Here is a 25034-nt window from a genome sequence, read left to right on the forward strand (position 1 = left end):
GATTGAGGGCCAAACTGGCCAATTAGTATTCCATATCACGCAGCGTCATGCCCAGTATAAAAGCGAGGGGCAGCCGGACAGAAGGGCTTTGGCTCTTTCGCCGCTTTTGCTCTTTAGCGCTTGCTGCGCTGTTGCTCTATTGCCTTCCCCCCCCCCCCCCCCCCCCCCCCAGTACTCCCACTCTCGGAGTACTATCTCTCTCTCTCTCTCTCTGCCCCTCTCTATTTCGGGGCCTCGTGTTCGTCTGGGATTGCAGCTTCGGGACGAGACGGGCTGCGAATAAGTGGGGGTGGTGAGCATCTGCACTGTGTATTACTTATCTGTATTAAATTGTTCTTATCTCAACCCACGGGTTTCCCGTTTATCCTTTAATTCTCTCCCTCATTCCTGGGGGTGGGGGAGGGTGAGTGACCGGCTGTGGGGGTTCTGTTGCTGGAGCAGCCTAACCCAGGACAGTATTGCATATGCAGAGGAACATTGTTTTTATCTTTTAAAAGATGTTTCTTTTCCTACCTTGTTTCTAAATATTTACAATTGTAAAGTTAGTATTATCCTTCTATGTGCCATTTACTGATGAATAAAATATAAAGAATGACTTGCATTTGGACAGTTTATCCATCTATGGAAAGCTGAAGTTTAAAAATAATGTTCTGGAAATAGATTATATACTTTGTTTCTGTCTGATGTTTACATCTTTGGGAAGTACTTCACATTACATTAGAATTAACCTACTAATTGGTTGGAAAGTTCTGAATTCAGTGTGTTATGTGAAGAAGAATCAAGACAGACTAGTCGTATCTCATTATATATTTTCTGATATATTTCTGTCTTGATAAATACTTTAAACAATTATTATTTGGAAGGATGCTTTTCCTCATAAATATAAAGGTTATATCTGCACTAGAAGACATTTGAAAATGAAAACGCTTGGTCAAAAGTAAAGGCTTAGTTCACAACACCAGATATCCAGGAATTGTGTTCTTCACACTGTAACTTGTGTGGCAGCCGAAGTGCCAATAATTATTTCCTTGCACTGTCATTCCCCATTTTGCCACGTACCCCTTTTAAAGATACACCATCAGTAAAGAGTTGCAGATTGATGCTTTTGGTACGGTGGATTGAAAAGATCATGTGACTTATACTCCTGCTATTGCCTGTACTATGTGTATAATTCCTTTCAGAATTCTTTGTTTTGTCCTGAAAATCTCTAGACCTCTTCATTCCTACGTGTTTGGGAATGCATTCTAGAACATCATTTTTGATTGCAAAGATACTTCCACTAACCTAGCCTGTGTGTTTTCCTGTTTGCTGCAGTGCCAAAACAGCCCTCTCCTGGGGAAATTATCTGTTGGGATCAGTTTTTTCTCTTGGGACTTTACAGATTCTAAGCACCGGAGGAGGTTGTCATAGCTCTTTTCAGTGACTGCTTTATGTAGTCTAAAGAAATTGTGCTGCCTTAGGCATTTCTTCTTAGAATCCACTCCCCTGGTTATTGTAAAGGCTTTTCCAGTTGTGATTTGTCTTCTGTGAACGCCATAATCAGGCTTGTACGCCACTGCCGCTGGAAACAAGTGTGCTGACTTTTCAACACACTGATCAAGTTTCGTAGTTCATTATTGTTTGTTTGGTCACCTTTTTATATTGGATTTATATTCCAAATCTTACACATGTTCTGATCTTATCTGATTTGGAATTACTTATCTGTGGTCATTTATCCATCTTGTCTTTGTTCCAAGGGATAGTTCTATTTATGTGTGTTAACATTGATGTGAAAAGTTCGGTCAGTTTGAATGTGTTGGGATTATTATACATCTCTAGCAATAGTCACTGTTCTGTGTGTAATACTGTTTTCCACTCTTCACCCTCCACCCTTTTGTACATCCAAATATTCAGATTCTGATTTAATTTCTTATGGTTTATCATGTATCTCCTTTTTTGAAACTGGCATAGTTCGAGTTCTAGTGTTTAGAATGTCATTTAACATAAAAATCTGACCACAAATACTAAATGCTTGATGAGTTCATCTCAAGTCTGTTATTTATAAAAGCAAAGTGTAAAGTCCAGAGTATTGCCTTTATACATGGCAAATTTGTTTGTAGATGCATATGACATGACTATTCCTCAGCATTCGTAGGTTGATGGAGGCTATGCCAGTCTTTTTCGTATACGCTCTCATGTTATGGCCTACTGTAATTCCTGTTTCTTTTTCCCTTCTTCTGTTCTGTTTCCTGTAACTGCTGAAAAACTATGAAAAGTTCAGGTATCTTGATACCAAGTTTCCCTCATCTCAAACGTAACTTTATTTGTTCGTTGTATTATATCTTTTTTTCTCTGTCTGTACCTCTCAGTTTCCTTGGGACTCTTCAGCAGTAAGAAGCAATAATATTGTTCTATAGAAAAAGAAAGTTATTTTTGTCTTCATTATTATCATTGAAAATGGCCAATATCTGTTGATTAACACTGGTCTCAATTGTGGGACCTGCGAGAGGACAAGTCTTACTGTAACTTCCTAAAACCATACCCTTTTTCAAAACTGAGTGTATCTGCTAACCAAGTCTGAAATTCGTGTGAAATCCAAATGAAACCAAATTAGACTTGTACTTAACACATCAAATAACAATGAAGTTTGGTGGTTTTTGCCTTTTCAGTTCTGTTTAATACCTGTAGTAAATCTGGCTCTTTGCTAAGGCTAATCAAAGCCTTATAGAGCCAGTCGTAAGATGGAAACAACTTGCAAATTTTTCTGCATCATGCATTTGCTACCTCTTTAATGTTTGGGACCAACTTGGAAAAGAAAGAATGAGCAAGAAAATTACGTGTTCCAGGTGAAACCCCTATCCTTGCGTACAATGGAAGATATCTAAAGGATAAATGAGGATTATATGTTTTATTTCCACTGGCAAATTCTACTGGAAATAACTTTCTCAGTTTAGAAACTTCTGGTAGTTTTTGTCTTTGTTTCTGATGTGTGTCTGCAAGTTGCTATAGGTAGTATAAGACAACAGGCAAATGAAGGAGATAGCTGGTAATATGTGAAGTACCTCAGCAAGAACTGTGGGGAAAGGCTGAAATTTCTGTTGAATTTTAACAAAGGCCAACAGAAAATCCAGTTCTTTCTCCAGTTCCCACTTAATCACTTGACTACTTCGGTTAAGATGCAGTGCTGAGGTCAGACCTACTTTGTCTCATCACTGTGTTCTACAGCTTCCTTAATACATTTGTCTTTATATCGTATATTTTGATATTCCAAAAATAGGGCGTTTTTTAGAAGTTGCAGTAATTAGCAGGTAGAATAGCACACTCAGAAAAAAATAAGTGGAAGGCTACATAAACATCCATGAAGTATTGAAGGATTTTTGTCTTTTTGAATGAAATCTGCCAACTCTTATTTTTAATGAAGATCGAATGATAGTGTAATGTTTTCTACATATAAAATAATCTAATATATTAACTCATTTTGTGTATTACAGTCATATTCATTAAATTTTCAGGCCAACTTGGTGTATATTAGTTTGAACAAACTGTATTCACAGGCCTTTGATTTGAAAACTAAATTTAATACGGAGCCAACAGTAAACCAATGAATAAGCATGTGTAGGATAAGGAACATGAAGAAAAATAATTATGTTGCATGCTTTCGATGAGATTCTGGCCTTGTATATTTGAGTGTGACTCGAGAAGCTAATTTACTCATTTATTTTGCAGGAACTTAGTTTTTTAAGGGTTTTAGATGGAATGTAATTAAAACTGGTATTTTGGAGTCCTCTGTTGGTTGTCACTCTTGCTCTTCTCCCTTTCATCTTACACTGGAAAGGACTTTGTGTTATATATTATACATAATGGTTTAAATTACATTGATGTATAATTTAAATATATCAAGTAGTTACACTGATGATCATCGTGTAGAAATTTGAACCAGGTACTGTTTTAGGATTGGTGTGCTCTTATATGAGGTCTGGATTTCGTCTAATAAATCTAAATGTAATAGAAAACCAGGGCAGAATACCTTTCACGTTAATAAGCTGCTTTTAAACTTGAACATTTGAGAGCTTGAATGTACATTTAACCTCCTACACTTTGTGTGAGTCAGAAGTGTTTAACTGTAATGTAAATCTTATGCATAGAGTAATTATCTTCCCACTCTGTGATGGGGAAATGTATATTAACTTGAAGTCTGAAAGATGTGAATAGAATGCCCACCTACCTGCTGAGTCTAGTCTGTATTTTAGTTTGGGGTTATAACTGAAGACAAAAGAGGCATTCATCAATAGTTTTGTAACATTCCTGTTCTTTGACCTCTATTTCTCTTGCTGTTGAATGCTGTTATCAACTGTTATTAACAGTCTGAAACGCAAAGGAAGTTAAAGACTTAGACGTAAAAAGGACATAATCTTTCTACCCAGATTTCCATTAGGCACTATGAAGTCCAGCAATTTAAAGGCTACAGATTACCTTAGATATGAAAAAAAAGCAAGAGAAAGATTTAGCAGAAGTAGAATTCAGCTTGTAAGAAACATTGTGCCACCTAGTTTCACTGCGTGGTTCCTCCCCTGTTTGTTCTTTCCTTACCTTAACTTAAATCATCCGTGCTATACTGTTACATGTGTGGCATATGGAATATGTATCCTCACATGTTATATAGATAACTTTTTTTCAAAGATTTAATGCATCATGAGGATGGGAGGCAACATATAAAATATTTGCAGTATTGCTAATATTTAACTTTGTGCCATTCGGTTTCATCAGATTTTCCATGTGCATTGATTAAATCAAAAAGAGATGACCTGTTTCTACAGTCTTAAAAGAACTTAGTGGTGAAACAGCAGTCACTCACCAGCAGATGTCTATCTGCATGCTGAAGGTGTCATCAATAATGCACAAGAAAACATCTCTAAGTTGAAAGAACTGTAGGATTGGCATCAATTTTGCTTAATAGAGCATCATACACACACTAGACAGTGATACCTGAAGCACTGACAGCATCCATTACATTAAAATGTATACGTCTCTTACTTGGAAGCATTATGTAAACTTGACAACACTTTTATTCTTTCTAAAGTCTGATTTCACTTGCACTGAGATTAATATTATTTTTCTCCTATTCTCAGAGGGCGATGAGACAGGAGTGATGGATAGTCTGCTTGAGGCCTTGCAGTCAGGAGCAGCATTCAGAGATCGCAGGAAACGAACACCAAGAGCACAAGGTAAGATGCTTTCTAAAACCTTTTTGTTATAAACTGAGTGGGCAAAAGTTGTTTAGCAAAGATTTACTAAGAGTTTTCACTGGAAACGGTTGAGCTACTGTTGGTCATTGAGCTGCTGTGGAAACTCAGCATGCTCTTTCTGGTCACGAATTTTTAACTTGATAGCGCTATCTTTGGATAACTCTGTGCTCTAAGATATGATAAGGGTTCCTGTCGTGTTTGAAATGGCATTTAAAACATGGCTTCACAAAGTATGCTTATCTTAGTCTTCAAAACCATAAGTATAATTAATTTATTGTAGGTGGCACTGTGAAAAATGCATATAGTTTGGGCATATAGCTGATAGTCTTTTCCAAGCAGTGGTCTTAGATATGTTGTGGTTTGGTTGGAAGTTATAGTGTATGTAGTCATAAAGTCAAATTGCAATCAAGTAGCTTCACTTTCTTGAGAGACAGCTCCTCTGCTTGTGATATGCCAGTTGCATGAAGTTTGAGAACTGCGTTTACTTTTCATCAAAGGTCATAGTAGTATACTGTATTTTGCAATTTTTCATTTAAAAAAGTCTTAGAGCAAAAAATACAGTCTTAAAAATTTACAGTTGAAAAATTATAGGTATTTGGCATAAAATCAAAAGCTTATGTTAGATATGTGCTGCTACAGGTTTGGCAAAATGAAGTCATTTTATTTTGTAAATAAGCATGTTTACCTACTTAATCCTCAATGAGCTAAAATCAGATTCATGTTGGCTGATTGGGTTTTTTTGAGAGGAACTGAAGAGTAAAGGCAAGTTCTACTATCCTCTTTCATCTAGCTAGCAAAAATGGAATGTAATTACTTTTAATTTGCTTCACGTCGATCTTATGGAAAAAATAAGTTACATAATTTGTTCATACTAAGCAATGAATTCTACTAGAGTTCCAGTATCATTCTTAATTCAGAGCTTGTTTCTGCTCTCAGATCAGAATTGAAAGAACTCTTCGATCAAAATGTGGGTTTTTTCCATATCTTGAGAAATATCAATGTGAGAGATGGTCTCTCTGTGTTGTGGCGTGAGGAGAGATTTGTCACCCAGTGGTGACAAAGAAAAGCTTCCCAGGGACCAGAGGAGATTGTGCAAAATCTGCTGCAACTGAGAAAGACAAGGAGATGACTGAACCCAGGTCCAAAACCAGTGACTCCTCTACAACAATAGGGGCCAGAGCTAATTAAAAATCCCTTTTATTTGTCTTCTGTTTCATATAGTCACTTTGACTTCTGTGTGTTTGCAATTTCATTGTGTCAGTTGATGTTCTAGTGAGGTCTGGCCTTTAAATTTAAGGAGTTTACTGACTTTGGGGAACTTACTGTGAAGAAGAGGTCTAGGTAAAGCATTTCCAAATTCTGGCCAACTGTAGGTCATCTCATAAGTGGATAAGACCATTATGTAAAGTTTTCAGGGGTAGCTAAAAATTTAGACAAGAGGCAATAAATGTTAGTCCCAGTCAAGTATCTGATTTACGCTATTACGTAAACTTCCTCATGTGATTTAGGAACATACATGACATGTAGTCAGTAACTTGTCTAGGAACCAGAAGACACTTTAAAATATGGTTATGACATTTCTAAACAGTGAAATATACCATTAAAAAAGGAGAGACCGTGTTTACAAACTTCCATCTCTCTCCTTAAAAAATGGCGGGGACAATGACAATTTTCTCATTGGTACCACCAATAGACTCTGTTCTGGAGAAATCCATCCAGTGGGATTTTTAGTAAACTGTTAACTCCATGCCTCCCATGATTCAGTGGAAGGAAGAAAAAGTAAATAAAAGCTATGGAAGGAGGAGATTGGGGGATTTCTGGGCTTGCTGGGTCATTTGATTGCGATTGGAAAGCATATGGCAAATCGTACTGTCTGTACACGGTGCACAATGTGGGAGTTTTCTGTGCATTATTGATAACTTGCTGCACTGTCTCTGTAATCAGCATGTATTCTTAACATACCTGGGGGGGGGGAATAGATGCTGCAATTTTGAAAGTTAGACTTGTACAGCAAAGTTTTGAGCTTGAACTTGTCTTGGTAGCCGCCGTGGTCTGAGAAGAAAAATTGTTGTTTTCTGCTGGTTTGGACACCAATTTAATTTTTCGGTGTCAGTTGTGGCTGGTAGTTTAAATCTAGTGAGGAGAAAAAACAACTTTTGCTTGTTTACTTTGCAGTTTTATTAATTACTTGGTAACAGGTAGCCACTACAGAAAGCCTCAAACTAAAACAAACTACTAAACCACAAACAAGAAAATGCCCCCCAAAAATGGTGAGCAATACAGTAAGTTCACTTGTGTACATTTTCATGTGCTCTAGATTATGTCTTGCTGCAAATTTGCTTATTCTTTTTGCACCTACTCAGATTGAAAATATAAACTAGAGAAGGTTATAACCCTCTCAATGGTTACAACAAGTAGACCATGAAAACTTGACTTCTGTTGTATTTTCTTCCAATTTAACTCAAAGGAGCAAACTATAGCGTTGCTACTAGTGGCATTCTTGATCAGTTTGGCTGAAAAGGAAAGAAACTCCACAACTTGCCAGAAGGAAAACCTCTACAATGGCATGTGTTCACTTTTAGGCTTTAGGCGAGTAGGTTGGACCCAAGAAGGATCATTTCATTTGGATAACTTATACTAACAATTACTATAGGCCTACACCAACCTCAGAAGAATGTTATTCTGCCACAGACACCTGTTAAATTAGCCGTTTTTACAGAGGTCAGTGGTGTACTTTGTAACGTGTTTGTGCTCACGTGGTCATATCTTTAAAATATTAAAAGAATAAGAGACAGACTGGTTAAGAGAGGGAGATAGGAAGGGAATGGTGCTCTGTTCGTCTAGAATGGCCGTCCTGTGCAGGGGAACTACTTGATACTGCAGTTTTCTTACTAGGCAAAACAATGTTGGTGAAATGTACAGACAGGTTTGGAAAAGTAAAACTAATTTGAAATATCCTTAACTGCATTGGTTTTGATTGTTTGCTACGCTTGTAAATGAAAAGCTACACTTCAATGGATGGCATTATAACTAGACTTTTCCAGTAAAAATTTTTTTGTTGTCAGGTCATGGAAGTAATAATAAAAGATTCTTGTCCTCCTCCCTCAGTTTTTCATTTCATTGTACTCTTATGTGTTCTTTTTTATGTAGACTTTTCCATGTGTGGTTTCTCTCTCCTAAGCTTATTGCTGTATCTTTATTGTTTCTAGCTACTGCATTTTAAGTATAGAGTTTGTCCTTTCATTAGATTGCTTTGCTTATAGAGGCTATAAAATAATAATTAGAAATCAGTTTCTAGAAATGTTGCTTCCTCTTCCAAAAATATACTTGCTTTTTGCAAGTTTGCTAGTATTGGAATGAGAGTATAATAAAGAATGGTGTTAGGTGGCATTCATCACAGGGTACCAGTTTAAAAATATGTTTCCAGCACTGCTATTGCACCAATTATCCCTGACCTTTTTTCTGGCCTCAGGGTATGATATTATTACAAAAGACTGATTCAGGAATATTTTCTCTCTAATATTAGTTTAAGCAAATTTCTGCACAGAGCTAACTATTCAGTTAGAGTTTTTTCTGTTAAGCTGCTAAATTTTTTGCCATGGAATTTAAGTTTAATATTTTCAGAAACGTTAATAACTAATGCCCTCTCCTATATATCCAAATTACTGCAACTGCAATAGTAATATGTGCTATTATTTCTATAGTCTTTCACTACTGGGAAAACCTAGCTGTAAGCAGGTTCTTTCTGCTTTAGATTGCAGTGTGAAGAATATCAATTATTTAATGCGGTCTGTTAGTACATGTTTTGGGTTATTTTTTAATCCATGCATCAAAATCAAATCAGTATAGTGAGATGCATAGTAGGAACAATTTAGCAACTTCTGGATTTGATTTTATTGAGAATTGCTACACTGTTGTCGTGGTTTTAGGCTGATCTAGAAACTAAAACTCACACAGTCTCTCCTTCTCCAGTAAAGTGGAGAGGAGAAAAAAAATATAATAAAGGGACTGAGGGATGAGACGAGAACAGAGGGAGCACCCACCAACCATGGTCCTGGGCAAAAAAGACAGGGCTTTCTTAAAAGCAAAACAATTTATTAATGGTTACTTAGAAGGACAAAGAGAAACAAAACCGGTTACTCGAGAGGACAGAAAGAAACAAAACCAGATCTTAAAACCGACACCTTCCCCCCCCCCACCTTTCCTTTTCCTCCCGGCTCTACCTCCTCCCCCCAGCAGCACAGGGGGCAGGGACTGGGGGAGTGCAGGTCAGTTCATTCCGTGCTGTTACTGCTGCTTCTTTCTTAAAGGAGAAGGAGTCCTTACACCCTTTTCCCCTGCTCCAGTGGATCCCCTACCCACGAGGAAAAATCCACAAACTTCTCCAGCGTGAGTCCAGCCCACTGGAAACAATCCTCCCCACAGATTGCTCCGGTGTGGGCTTTACCACAGTCTCGGGTACTTAGGGAGCTGTAGCCACTCGCTCCGGCGTGGGTCGTCACGCAGACTCCAGATGCCTCTCTGCCGTGTCGTGCACCCCAACACGACCATCCTCGGGCTCAGGCATCTTCTCCCCACGGGCTGCGAGTGGGTCTCTGCTCCACCGAGGCCGTCCTGGTTGCAGGGGGGCCGCCTGCTGTCTCACCATCAGCCGCAGGGGAAACTCGGCTCCGGCACACCTCCTCCCGCTCCATCCTCACTGACCTGCTGTCGATGCGGCTGTTTCTCTCAGGTCTCAGTCCTCTCCAGGTGAACTCAGCCCAGTGGGCACCCCGGGAGTGGGGTGCCCCCGAGTTCCCCAGCTGGCTCCGCCGCCGCCATTCTCCGTGGGCGGCGCCGGCCCGACGCAGGCAGCCGCCCAGCCGGGAGCCAGGGAGCGGGGGCAGTGCCCTCCTCCCTTCTCTGGTCGATCCTGGGCGAAGCACCTTTTCCGGTTCCCTTGTCCTGACTTAAATAGGGCAATTCGCAGAGGCGCCCTATTGGCTCAATCCCGAGGGGGATGGCAGTCTGACCTGGTGGCCAGAACTAAGCCTAACCTGGTTCCAAAACCGGGGAGGTCGCAGGGAGCAAAACCCCTTTCCTGCCACCAGAACCCCCACCCCCTCCGCATCAGACCATGACAACTGTCATTACTATTTCTATAATAGCAATACACCTTGAGAGAGCAAGAATGAACCTTCCTTGTTCAATTTCAACATCTAATTTGACTCTTTTATGCAAGCCATCTGAAGTGCTGCCACCACTTGTTTAACTTCTGTAAAATAAAAAAGGAGTTGAGGCAATGGAATAACTACTTTTTAATGACTTTTGATCATTTTCAAATGACGTTCAGACACTTCCTTTAATTTAAAACATACTTTAAAAACAAACAAACAAAAACCAAAACTATGTGCGTATTTTATATTGAAGTTCATCAGAATTCTGATAAAAAAGTTATAGTTTTAGGAATTTTGTGTCTTCTGCTTGAACACATATCTATTCTTAAAATTAAAGACTGACTTCTATATTTACGTTTGCATTGATTATATTAAATAAAGTCATGAAAGTTAGGTTTCTGGGTGCACAATCCTTATTTATCTAAAACAGATTCAGATAAAAATCTTCAGTCAAAGCTTATCTGCTTTACTGAAAGCATCATGAATCTTTTGTATGTGGCAGTGTTATAAATAACCTGATTTTTGACATGCTTACATCAGTCTGTGAGTTGATGAGAAGATTTATCAGTGTTTAAATCCAAAAAGGTGGTAGGTGCAGTTTTAATAGATCATGATTTGTACTCAGCTATTACGGTGTTTGAGTGGCCTTGTGGGCTGTCTTTCAGTTGAACAGTGTGCCATTGTCTTCATCATTAAGTGTCTATTATGAAGATAGAAATATCCACAATGGACTATAAAAATGCTAGTCTCAAGATTTAAGATATAATATGTATTTGGTCATCTTTTTAAACATTCCATGCTAAAGAACTAATAGTCGTATTGTTATGTTCAGCTAGCATCCCGTAATTTTTTGTTATTTTACTTTGAGAAGCTGAGTATTTAAAAGCATGTTTGCTGCAGAAGTTATATAATGGAGGCTTTTTGCTTACAGTCAGGAATCATGGACTAATGAGACTTACACGTATGATCTAAGTGCACAGAATTATCACAACTATGATAGCAAGAGCTAAACAAAGATCACCAATAATAAATCTACTGGTTTTGCCGTCAAGGCATGATTGTGAGATTTAAGTTTGCTTTTATTTCTAAATATTAAAGATGAGCTGTATAAGGAAAATGTATTGATGGTACCATTCAAATAGAGTCTTAGCAAATTGCTTTAGTCCAGAGAGCTCCATAAACAGGCCCAAAGCTGTTTAAAAATAGCTATTTGTGGTGTAATCTGTTTTTACTGTGTATGCATTTTGGCTTATGATTTTTGTAACTAAGGAGTATTATTAGATAATACATTATTCTGGTGGTTCAGCATGAAAGCAACAGCTGTATTATACAAAGGTTTTGCTTAGCATTTCCAAGGGATTCTACTTACAAGCAGGCTGAAGGAGTGGTGGTGAAAAGGGAACTAAAGCAAACTTTAGCCTCCAGCTTACTTAGACAGGATTCTCCAGGTTTTTAGATGGACAACACCCTTCAGCATGCAGGGAATGAAGAAGCTCTGAAAACACCTCATAATCAAGACAAAAGTTCAAGAATTGTGCATGTTTGAATAATTGTTTTCACCTGTGTTATTGTAGTAATTACCCTTCTCTGGTGCAAGTGTTGAAGATTGATTTTTCTTTCAAATTGATTTTCTCATCTTGGTATGCATGAGATTGTTCACATGTTGAGATAGACCGTGCAAAATCCTTACGAATGTGTGGTAAGCTAGACAGACTTAGAGAAGTGTTGTTGTGAACTCTAGAATTTGTATGTATTGCTGCTACTTTACCTAATTCTAACTTGTTTCTTGCCATTAAGTTTTTTTTTTTTTTTTCCTGAGGCAGGAATTTTACCTGAATAAATGAAAATATGCCATGAAATCGGAAAATCATATACACATTCTGAAAAATGTCCTTCAAAAAGATGATTCTGTATAATTGTTAGTATTTGCATCTGAGTTTGTCATTCATCTAAAGCATTTAATAACTTACATAGGCTACGGCAGGTTATGTGCCCCGTGCTTTTATTGGTATAAGTGCTTCAAAATACATTTCAGCATAGTATAAGAAAATATTTCTTGTAAGTTCTTCTGGAAAAGCCTTACGTAAAATTTTACACTGAAAGTATTAGAATGTTTTTCAAGTTTTAGTGTTTTAAAAAGTCAACACCATTGTTACTTTACTCATCAGTTATCCGAAGATCACAAAATATATAAGTTCCAATTTTTTGTGACTCTAAGACGTACTAGAATGCCTGTTTCCCTTTGAAGTAAAAACACATTGCCCATTAATGATGATGAGAATTACATGGAAGTACTGAGATTATTCTCCAGCCTTGTGACATTTGTAAATTGCATCACATAAGATCTGAGCTTATGCCAGCCAGTTGCAGCACTGTGCCAGTCACTTCATCACAGGGCTTTGCAGGTACCCAGAACAGCTATAGAGTTTTAGAGTTTCTTTTTCTGGGAGTTGACTTGGCACATTTGCTTCTGAAGCTTTTAAAAGCCTTTAGAATTCCAGAAGCCTTTTTGAATGTCTGACGTTGTGAAATAGATTTTTTTTTTAGAATTAAAACAAGGCTTTTCTGAGAACTAGAGAATTCTTCATAGTAATCAGCCTCTCAAAAAGCATAATCCAGAAGGAGGCTGCCAAATTCACACGGTAGAATTTTCTGTGATTTGGAAGTCACCCATAGTTCTGAATTTTTAAATTATTTTTTTTTTTACTGAATTCACACTGAATCTGAAAACTGTTCTGTTTTAATGAGGTGTGTCTTGCTAGATGTTAAGGCCTCCACTTCTAGAGGATAACTGAGTTTTGGCTACATCTGTATGCAGTAGCTGAAGTTAGAGGAACGACTTTTACCCACAGACAATGGATATTCATGCATTAATTTACCAGCTACATAAGTAGTGATGAATGACACGCAAGGCTAACTCCATTTTCTTTTAGACATTTGAATTTTCTTTGTCAGCACAAACACTTATCTTGCATTTCTTGTGGAACACTTCTATTTGAAAAATTTTCTACCACAGTACTGTTTACTGAAGTAATGCACATTAGCTTTAATATTTTTATATATACATAATGAACCTAAAATAAAGGAAAGAGATGAAAGTCATTGTTGCTGTGTATGACTTGGTATATAAATTTAATTGACATTAGGTCAAAATGGTTATTTTGCAGATAGAGGTGTTCCATCCTGTTTTAGACATGTAGTGTAGAATTGACAGTCCTCTAACCTCAGCACAGAGAGGCTGTCCCATGTTTTTTCCTAGTGCTTGTCATCTTGGCTGTAACATTTTAATTAGTTTACTTTCTACAAAGACAACATTCACCCTACTGGTTATGGCGTAACAGAACGAATCACAGAAATTCTGATTTTTCTTGTTGCCTTATCAGGAGAAAATGAGATCCTCTGCTCAGCATACCCAAAATAATAGTGTTTAGTTACAAAGCACTGATGTCATCCTAGCAGTAGACAATGTTAGTAGTTAGGTGGTTAAGTCCTTGTGTGAGTAGCTAGAATCTCAGTTGTTGTATATTGCCACAACTCTTTTTACTATACTGATATTTTTAGTTTAGTAATCCATGGTAGGTTAAATTAAGAATCTAAGCCAGGGTGTCTAATGACAGAAGGACAGGTAGAGGCCAGCAGTTGCTGTTGAAGAAACAGGCTAAAAAGATTTCTAAAAATGATAGAAAAGCTCTGCCAAGAGAAGGATAGGAGGACAGTACATATGGACTTGACAATGTAACCCACCAACTTTGCTTCTTTTTTTAGAAATACTGTCTTCTCTATATACTTTTATTTTTCAAGTGCATGATTCTCAAAAAAAAAACCCAACAAAACGTCAAGATATTTTGAACGTACTGTACAATCTTTGTCTTAACCCCTTTCTCTAGCAACTTGTTCATACTTTTTTACAGTACTTTATCTGAAATACTCTTGTCCTGAAACCATAGTCTTTTATTTTTCAGTTACAGGGGATTCTCAATGTTTTAAACTTGTTATCTGGGAGAAAGTTTGTTAATAGCAGTCTAATGGATTCCTGGCTCAGTGCCTCATGTTTTATTCTGAAGTCAAACAAGCGATGTGTATAAAAGAGGATATTGGTGGTATTACTCTGTATTCATTGTGTTGTCTTTATCTGAAAATCTGAAAACTCTTTATGGAAGTGGGCACTACTCTTCTTTCCATCATTTAACAGATGAATAAACAAATGCTGTAGTTCTGCCATCTTTCAAAGCTGGCATACCCTAGCACTAGTGCCGAAAGAGCAGTCTTGCTCTGGCAGCTTATTATTTTTTTTTTTTTTAAGCTTGTAATGAATTCCATGATTCAGTTTGACTTTGTGACTAGCCCAAACCTTTATTTGACTGTCTAGAGGGTCTGTTCTTCATGCAAACAGCTGTACATAAGTCCAGAGTATATTGCAGGCAGGAGTAGGCTGAACAGCCAGCTGTTCTGAAGCCATGTCTTTGTGATGGCGACCTTCAGCAGCTGGCTGAAGGCCTTTCTTAGGTACGTCAGCTGAGACTAATTTGAGGGTATTACTGTTTTTCTTCTCAAAGTTTCAGCAACAGGGGAGAAACTTTTTTTTTTAGTTTTTGTTTTACATAGCGTCCAGTAGGTTAATTCTTGGGAGAGCTGAGTAGTTTATGTATATTTATCAATCCCTTATAAACATTTGTGTCTCAATATTTTTCCTGTTCACTGACTTGTGTAATACTCATTTAGCTTAATTTTCACAGAAGACTGTTTCTAGACAAACATTAATGGTTTCTTATGGAAATATGCTGTTGGTTAGATGATACTGGTCAAGTCTGTATGTTCCTATTAAGATATTCATTAAAAGAGCAATTCTTAATGTATTTTTAGCATACTGTAATGAATGATTAAGCTACTGAACTGGAGAGTACTATTGCAAATACAAGATCAAAGAATGGAGGTCAATGATAGACAACAGAAAATATCATGAAACAGAAGAACTTCCCTGTGAAAAATAATAGTTTAGCTGAGGAAGCAAACTTGTCTTTGTTAGAGTTATAGATAAGACTTTTTATGATATGTGTTATTTTTTTCTATGCTTAATTTTTTGCTATTATGATGATGTTAATTAGAGGCATGCTACCAAAAAACCTACTTTGATCTTTGTAGCTTATTAAAAGTGGAAAATTTTACCAATTTTGGGGTGTAGAGTTTTGTAATATCTTCTTGGCTTGAACTCGATTGCTTTTATGCTTCTAGGAATTTTGAAGAAGATAATTTTAGGAAGGTATTTTGTGTATTGGCAAGTGCTATGCTTTTTTGGATCCTTCTCCAAAGCATCTTCGACAATTCATTCATAATATATTGATCTTAAAGGAGTACAGGTCTGACTTTGCATGGCAATGCACTTTGTTGGAGTACATTTCCTACTGTTGTGCTGCAGGCAAGTTTAAATTTCAGGGAGCATATTGAGACCTGGTCAATCAATGTTTTTAACACAACTTCATTGCCTTGTATCTTCATTGCATTTCTGAAACTGTAGCACAGGTGGTTCCTCTAATTATTGCGCGTTATTGCTTCCGCATAATGGCGCTGAGTTGTTACCGTTGTAACACATGTAGTTCTAAAATTGCTGTCACATCCTAAAAACTATCAGTGCTAGTTAATTGCAACACAAATGTGTTACTAAATTGTTTCAATTTGAATACTCTTATATTTTAAAGGGTTCTACAATTAGGGTGAAGTTATTCTTAATGATGAATAAAAGCAGATGTGAGATATCAATGATGTAGGTTAATAATAATTCTAATAGTGATATATTTTGAGTAACTCTAATTCCAAATCTAGAATGATCTATATTTTGTAAAAACAAGACACCAACCTTGAAAGAGTTGATTTTGTTTAGTCCTCTTCAAAACATACTGCGGGAGATAACCTTTGATATGATTTGCTATTTTTTTCTTAGGAGAAGATCTCTTCATATTACACTTCTGATTTCTTTTTTTTTAAGAAAAAGTGATATAGGCTGTAAGATTTTGTGAGAATATTGCAACTAGTCTATTTATCAGTGTGTGCATTAGCTTGTCCTCTTTTACCTTCTCATGGAAGTATATAACATATAATATTGTTATTGAAAAACTGTATACATACTGTATAGTGTCTTCCAGATGGATGTCTAAAAATAAACAAGATACTGGAGTTCTTCACGTTAGATCTATATTATGTTTACTTCTCATTTTCTGTGTGATTTCTGTGGTTTTTTCTTCCATTTTCTGTTAATGCATTAGGTATTTCTTCTATTGTTGAAGAGGATTCTATTTAAATAATTATGTCAGGTATATAAAATTGTGTGACAGTGTCTATGTGCCTGTAACTCCATTAATATATTACTGGAGTGGAATGTTAGCCGTTCTGCATTTTTTTCTACAAATGTAAGTTACAGAGAAAAATAGACATATCACATTGAAATAGGGAAAATGTTCAGTTATTGCGAGGATTTTTTTTTATTTGAAAGTGAACAGATTTCTAAAACAACAGAATAGAAGAAAAAAAAAAATTTATTGACAGTGTTCCTGCAGGAGCTTATCTTCCTGAAGTGTTTACAGTGAGGTTCTTTTGGAGACCTTGGAACTACAGTGATATAATTGGTGGCTTATGAGAGAATGCCCAAGGTAAAACTTTAGTGCACCACTTACTCAAGGGATGTGTGAAAGCTCTCGGGCTAAAAGGTTCTTTAGGTCAGTCTATAGAAGCTGTCAGTCAGACTACACAGGCAAGAGAATGTGTTTGGGATTTTTCCTCAGTAAAAGGCGGAGGGAGAAATAATCCAACTTTAATGGGGGTACAGCATTCTTATTCTGTAATCGAGTGACATTGTCAAATTATGTACCTTTAAGCTCTACAGGAATGATGGAGGACATAAAAGGTCCTTATAACTTCATAGAGCATAGATTGAGTTTGAATTAAGTTGATTTGAGAACAAAACCAAATTTCGCCATTATTGGATGCTGATTAAAATCCAGCAAGGTGTTGAATCAACTATTTGGAAATTAATTAACGATTACCTTAACAAAAAAAAATAATAATTAAGGATATCTGATGATTCACTCCTGAAAAATAGTTTATCACTTTTGTCAGACATACCAAAGATGCTTCATAATTTCTTCACATATAAACACTGCTCATTACAAGGTGGACTTGGAAAAAGCATATTTTATTTTAAAGTCTTCTTTACTAGAGTGAGAACCTTAAAGAGAGATTTACTAAAAGTTTCATTTCTTCTCCTAATGGACAGCCACTCTGAAGGAAGATAGAATTATGTTTATGGAGCCTTTTGAATACTTTTTTTCTTTTCTAAGGAATATACAATTCAGAAAAAGGTGATATCTCTTCACTGAAGGCAATCATGATTTTCCTTTAAAACATTAACAACATATCATCTAAGTGAACAGAGTTCGGATCTATTTCTGTGTTGTGCTTAAAATTTTTTTAAAATGTATTGTTAAATAATTTGAAAGTTTTGTAGCAGTTAGAGGAGAGAATTTAGGGGTATGTATAAGCTTTTAAAAAGCTTTTTTAGCAGTTTGCTGGAATTGCATTGCTGTTAGTGCTCTCATTGTTAGAAAAGTAGTTGAATGGATGCAACGTTCAAAGACAAAGCAATCTAATGGAACATAAAACCCATAGAGAAATTGCTCTTCATTGTATGGAGATAAAGGCCAAGTTCTGCAGAAAATTCTGTAATTCTGGCCACATAAAGTATAATGGAGGATAAAATTATATCATGAGAGAGAAAAACAAAAACATTTTGTTCTCAATGCACTGTCAATTGGCAGGCATTGAAGTTCTGTTAGGAAGACACCAGACAGGTACCTGTCTGGGTGAGCCTGCAGGCAGGGACTGGTGCGAATGCGTAGCTGACCTTGTCGTTTGGTATTAAGGCCACACATTTGCAAACAGCACCTGTGTATTTAAATATCCACTGAAACATTTATCTCTTGCCATATGGGGGTGAGATGGTGTGTGTGAGAGGGAGTGCACATGTGTACAGATTTCCTGGTAAAAATATCCTGAACAGCGTCAATACATTGTATGCTGTTGGGTGGGTTTTTTTGTCTTCCAGAATAGCATAAATGATGTGGGTTTTTGCTTTGCTGGCATATCACAGGAACATTTAATGTTCAGGGAGCTTTCTGAAATTGTCTGAATCTTTTTTTTCTGCACTGAAGCTTCACATAATATAAAGATTGTTTTTGAATTATTACTGATAGTTTTCTGGATACAGGTCATTAGATGCCATCCTTTGTAGGTTTTGTTCTCCTGCAGAATTTTGAGAAAAAGTGCTCTGTAATTTCCTGTGATTGTTTCATGCTTGCTTTGTCATACCTGCAGTATTATTTTCTTTCAGGATGAATACAATAAGGTCTCATAAATAAAAGTAAAACTTAACATTAGACAAATTATTATAGAGCAAGGGACATAACTAACAAAACATAAAGCACCTTGTGTTTCTTAGCAAGCAATTGCTCATGTTCTATTTGAAACCTCTTAAAGCACCACATTTATTATACTGACTCACAGGTAACTCTTCACTTACTGGGAGTCCAGTGCCTCATTTTGGAGTGCATTCTGCCCTCCAGATGTCAGTAGTAACATCTTCAATATAATTTTCATTCTCTTGTGTGGCTAGCATCCCTGACTTGGAAAAATCTTCTGGTATTTTCAGGAAAACAAAGTTTTAAAAAGTCAAAAAGTCTCTATAACTGGAGATAAAATTTCATATTTTTTATTTAAAAAACCCCGAAACAACCAAAACTAAAAAACAACCAACAAAACTCCAAAAAATTGTTGTTTAATGCCTTCAGATCCTGGAGGTGTTATCTGGCCCATGTAGTCAGGAATAGAGTTGTCAGTAAACCCAAGAAGATAGTTGCAACATGACAAAAATAGTCTAGAATCTGTTCAAATTTTGATGTGTCTTGGAATTTCCCATGTTCCCAAAACACGTCTCCCACGGCTTGCAGTTTCTTTACAGTTTATTTATACTGAAGAACAGAAAGATCAATGCAAGCTTGAATATTCCTGTCTTTTGTTTCAAAGATGTTCATGTACTATGGAAAAACTTTAAAAATGTCTCAGAGTAAAAAGCAAAGGTTTACTGCAAATTCTTTACCCACTAGCTGTCTTTCAGTTGTGTCCTCTTTTAGTGGTGTATACCAGAGAGCATTATCCTAATGCTGCCAAGAGATCGAAACATTTCCTAAAGGAAAAAGGTGCAAGAGGATTCTTAAACATGAATCTGAGAGAAAAGGTTTTGCAAAATATTGATAATAAGGCAGTGTTAGTCTGAGAATTATATGTGTACACATGTGTAAAGCCTGTATCGACGGATTTTAATTGCAAATTGTCATCTTTAGATAGGATGGCCTTAACTTTAGACTGCTAAGGACTTTTTAAAAGCTTACTTATAAATGGACCTATTAAGGATAGTAGGTAGAGTACATTTGGAAAATATTGTTCGAACAGTTTGTGTTTTCAAGTATAAAATACTTTTGTAGGGTTTGGACTACCAGAATTCAAATATGGCACAGCTTATTTTAAATGGAAGTAGGAGCTTTCCTTAAAATGTAATTTATTTATTTTTTTTCTTCCAAGGATTAAGGAGGAATATAGTAGACTAAATGACAAAAAAACAGAATTAGAAACAATGCTCAGACATCCTAGGTCTACAACTATACAACGTTTTCAGACAGGTCTTTTAAATTTAGGCCACAATACATTACCAGCTTCTTGTATACACCTTTATTGTTGTTACAAGGAATGCCATGAATCCAGATGCATGTTGGGTAAAAGGGTGTCTTCTGCTTCAGTGATGTATCTGTTTCATTATTCTGTTTATAAGATATGAAGATGTATTCTTTCCTAAAACATCATTTTTACTTAGAAGTGGAAAAAATAGTTTAATCTCAATAGAAGCAGTCTGAAAACAAGAAAGAAAAAAATTGCAGATCCAAGATATTAGCAGATTGCATTTAATACAGAAACAAGGACCACTGTCGATTACATATATAAATGTTTTAAGTTTGTAGGATTGTTTAGAAGCAGTTGAAATCTTGTACTCAATTTTTTGATTACAAAACCAGTGAGAAATAGTGACCAAATCTGAACAGAGCAGTTCTTAAAAAAAAAAAAAAAAAAAAAAAGCAGCTAATCTTTTATCTACAAATTAACAGCTGATGTGTTCTGTAAGGATTGTATCAGAAACTGAAATACAGAGTGTGCTCTGGTTGAAATTGAAATACAGAGTGCTCTGGTTTATCTTGCTAAAAATGAGCTCAGAAATGTGGTGGTTGTATTGATGCAGGTGACGAAGTGATGTGATCTTGAGTGAAAGTGAACAGAAACAGTAGAACTAGGTACTTGAAAGATGAGTGAGCGTGTTCAAGCAAACGCATCGTTGTCTGTTGAAGATAAGTATGTGCATGCAGATTGTGATACTTTGTACTGGAGTGGCCCTTCTGCTCCTCACCACGATTCACTTGTAGAATTGTTGTGGGCAGCAGGAGAAATAAGGTCCTCCTTAGCTTGAAGAGACTTTGTTTTTCTCTGAAATGCAGAGAACTGGAGGCGGCATATTCTTCCTCTTCATTTCTGTACTCTTTCAATAGAAATAAATATTAAAGAGCAGATACAGAACTCTTAAATTGGACAAATATTCTCCCCATCATATTTTTTGTTTCAAGTGCAGTCTTGAAGCTTTCTGTACTCAGCCAGAAGGCTCCACCTCTGCTGTGTTGTATTTCCTGTTCTTTCATGACTGCCTGTTTCACAAGTCAGTAACAAAGAAAGGAGAACATTTGGAGAAGTCCAACAACAACTCTGCTATGCTTACCAAGCACAGAAGATCTCTATTTCTTTTTTAACACTCCTTGCATTTGTTACGTATACCCTATTCCAATAAGAACACTTTCGTGCCACTGTAAACTGGAAGATAATCATGTTTCTTCATTTTTTTTTTCCAAAAGTGTTTCTGCAATTTAGATTTTATTTTTTTCAATAGATTTATCTTGTAGATTTTAATATCTTTATAATGTTCTTCTCTTCAAGTGAGATTCCTGTTCCTCGGTATTTTTTTTCGTGAATTTAGAACTTGGTATAAAATACTAAACATACTAGAGAACAAAATGTGTATAGGACTGCATTATCTTTTGATTTCCACCTTCAAATCTAGCAGCATGTTTTGTGTGTGTATATATTTTTTTCAATTATTTTTAATGTCTTTTTTAGAAGAGGCTTCATCTTGAATGATTAGGATAAAAAAGTTGCATTTGCTGTTTTTTCAGTTGAAATTTGTAGTAAAAAGTCTCTGATAACACTTTGCTTTACTATCAGTATTTCAAGTTAAGTATATGCAGTATAGGCTCTGGATTTAGCCTTTTGAAAACTATTCAATAGGAATTTACTCTAATGATGGGTTAATTAGTTAAAGTTCACTGAGTTTAGCTAAAAAAACAGTGTTTGATTTAGAGAGATAAATCTGTGGTCTGTCAACCTTTTCAGACATAATCCTGCTTTCAACATTATCTGACAGGTAGTCAGCCCATCAAGCCTGAGGATGTGCTCTGAAGCAGCTCATCTCTTCACTCTTGACTAGTTATTTATCTTATGAAGCATAATTCACAACTGGCATATGGAAAGTGGGGAGGTCCACAGGAAATGTTCCAAGCCTTCCTTTCCTTCTTTCATGCAGTATGAAATGGTTTGTAGATGTGGGTGCAGCTCCCATTCCTGTGTTTCAGGATTGTTTACATGGCTAAACACGCTCAAACATAGCATGTTTTGGTTACTGTAAACTCTTAGGGCTGTATATTCTGAAATATGTATCTTTAACTGTGCTCTGTTATAAATAATATTCTGCAAGAAGTTTTTATTACAAGCAATTTTTAACATTTTGCATTTCCAGAATATTGCATAATTCCAGAAGATTATCGTTAAAATGTCTTCACAAGAGAGGTACTCATGGTCTGTAGCTAAATAATTTTTTTTTAAATTCAGCTTGTAATCTAAGATATCTGTAGATTTTATTTGAAAGGAAAGTGATGAATTGTTTCTGAATATCTGCTGTTGCTGCAGACATACAGAAGAATCAAAGAATCAAAAATCTTTTACCAAAGACTGTCTCTCCATAGGTTGGTAGGTATAAGTCATTGAAACCAAGGTACATGGTCTTCAAATTCATGTGCTGATGCATGCAAAATGCTCACTTGGTGAAAGAAGCTTTCTTGAGAGAACATTCAAGTACCCAGCAGCAAACCCTTTTTTCATGAAGTTACTGAAGTAGTTTGATCCGGAAAGAAATTGTTCCTTGGCCATAGAAGAGAACAAGATGTTTAAAAAAACCAAAAGGATCCACAAATGTTGTCTTTAACTACACAGAATATTCCAACAATTCATTGTAGAAGCTTTAACTTTTTAGCAATTGGAAGGGACACAGGGGGAGAACCCTGGTTTAAGGAGAAAATGATTTCGTCTTGAATTCTAGTTTACAATTAAAATTATTTCTAAGCAAGTGAATAACTGATCTGAAAAACTTGTGCAAATTCAAAGCTTATCCTTTAAATACTTGATAGATCTATAGGCATATGAAAACTATAAAAGAGAGCTTCAAAACTGAGCATACCTCTTTGTTGTCTACAAATGCTTTAATCCAGATTTGTGTTTAGTATGCGCTTGGAGGGATCTGTCTTTTCCTAGTTCATGTGCTGTTAATTTGCCTGTCACCTGTTCCAGTTATGGCCAATCTTTTTAACCCATACAGAAAAGCCTGCAATTGCATTCTCCTTGGTTTTACAGTTTTCTAGGATAAGCAAAAACAATGGAAGCCTTTCGATGCAAACCTCACCAGAAACATAAAAGGAAAAGTATTTTAAAAAAATAAAATAAAAATTTATTGACACTTTTGAAAACTCTCCAAACCAGTAGTTTTCTCACAACTTTAGACTATATAAATAAGTGGTAGTGTGGACCTCATCATTCTCGTAAAAACCCTTTTTTTGTCATGAAAATATTAAACTGGATTTTAAATGACTGTGTATTTGTACTTGTACTGAATCTGAGAGACTGGTGCTGCAGGTATTCATGTACAGATGAAGTTACTTCTTAGTTATGTGTTACATTAATTACAGTATTAAATGTTCTTTTTGAAGTGCTGTGTTTTGGTATAAGAATCATAGATGTAAGGTTAATCCCATTTTCAGAACTGCTCTTCTGGATCAGTTTGGTTTGAATATGATGGGGCGTTATACAGTTCTGCATTTGCTTGCAAGTATGCGTGTAGAAAAGTTCAAACTACTTGGTAATAATATGTCTGTGGGGAAAAGAAAAATTGTGTTTTGTTTTTAAAATGGCAATCACTCGATACTGCTTGTGCTTCTGGGATATTCTGGGACAAATACTCCAATCCCGGTAGTATTTGTCCTACTACAAGAATCTTTATGTTTCATGAAGTCTTATTTCTAGATGAATGAAGTAGTGTGAGATTTCATTTTGCTGTATCCTCATGCCTTTTAAAGGCATAGCCTTTTAATGGTCAGATTAGTAGCATGTATGAAAAAATAATTTTAAATAGAATTGCTTGTTTGGAAATCAGTTATAATCTATTTTACATAAGATTTCAATACTATGCAGGGAAAAAAAGCCTGGTTACCTTCCTGGAGTAGAATATTTCAAAGGCTTTGTGCTCAAATAGCATCTGAAGTCAGGGTTCAGGTGATGTCATTAAGAGTTGTAGGGTTTGGCTGAAGGGACTGAGATTCTTTCCTAGTGCTTGTCCGTGTGATACCCACTTGGTCCATATGTCTGTGGACACCACTAGGTGGTACCATTAAACCTCCCTTTTTCAGAGTATTACAACTGACTAGCAATCAAAGAATGTTTTAAAAGGACTTAAATAAAGACTTTTTTTTTTTTTTTTGTAAATGCAGAAATAAATTGCTACCTGCTTGGTTGAAATTGTTTTCACTAAACGAGGCAATATGTTTTTTCCAATACTACTGAGATTATATTACTGACAATAATGCCAACTTTCAGGTGTACTCACTGAAGTTTTTTGAGTATGTGTCCCAGTTGTTGTCTAAAATCCACTTTCATCGTATGTAACCAGTTCTTCAAAAATAATTCAGACTTTTAATATAAACTGCAGTTTTGTACATTTTTGGAACCAGTAGTGTCAATGCAGGAAAGCACTAAAAATACATTTTCAGAATCACTATTTATATTTATGTAACTTAATTCTCTTCTTAAAACAATGAGTCCTCGTTGGAGAAACCATCAATTTCAAACCATGATTGTGAATAAGGGATAAGACCTCTTTTTTTTCTTATTTATTGTGTTTGCTTGCATTGTGTTATACTTTAGCTCTTATACATGAATGCTTTTATACACTTATTAATCTTTTAGTACTGTCACAAGGCCGTGCTAATTCTAGCTGCAAAAACCTGAAACATATTACTGTCAATGGAGATTGTTGTGAAATGATGCAATAGCAGTAAAAAACAATTGCACCTGGAAATTGTGGAACACCTAGTAATGGAAACAGATGAAGTTAGTTATTGTGCGTTTTTTTTTATTGTCAGTAATGATCATAATAAAAGATTAGCAGAAAAGAGAACTTTTATGTTGA

The 25034-nt window shown here is 36.1% G+C and overlaps 1 protein-coding gene across 2 annotated transcripts in view; it reads left to right on the forward strand.

The window, feature by feature from the left end:
* DIAPH2 (diaphanous related formin 2) overlaps window positions 1-25034 on the forward strand; it is a 223844-nt gene that overhangs the window by 153801 nt on the left and 45009 nt on the right. For both annotated transcript variants that reach the window (XM_086619411.1, XM_086619412.1), the window contains one exon: window positions 5109-5204. In XM_086619411.1, coding sequence (XP_086475537.1) covers window positions 5109-5204 — 96 coding nt within the window. The remainder of the gene's footprint in view (window positions 1-5108; window positions 5205-25034) is intronic.

Source organism: Tauraco erythrolophus, chromosome 13 (genome assembly GCF_009769465.1).
Source record: "Tauraco erythrolophus isolate bTauEry1 chromosome 13, bTauEry1.pri, whole genome shotgun sequence".
In the NCBI taxonomy this organism is placed as follows: domain Eukaryota; kingdom Metazoa; phylum Chordata; class Aves; order Musophagiformes; family Musophagidae; genus Tauraco; species Tauraco erythrolophus.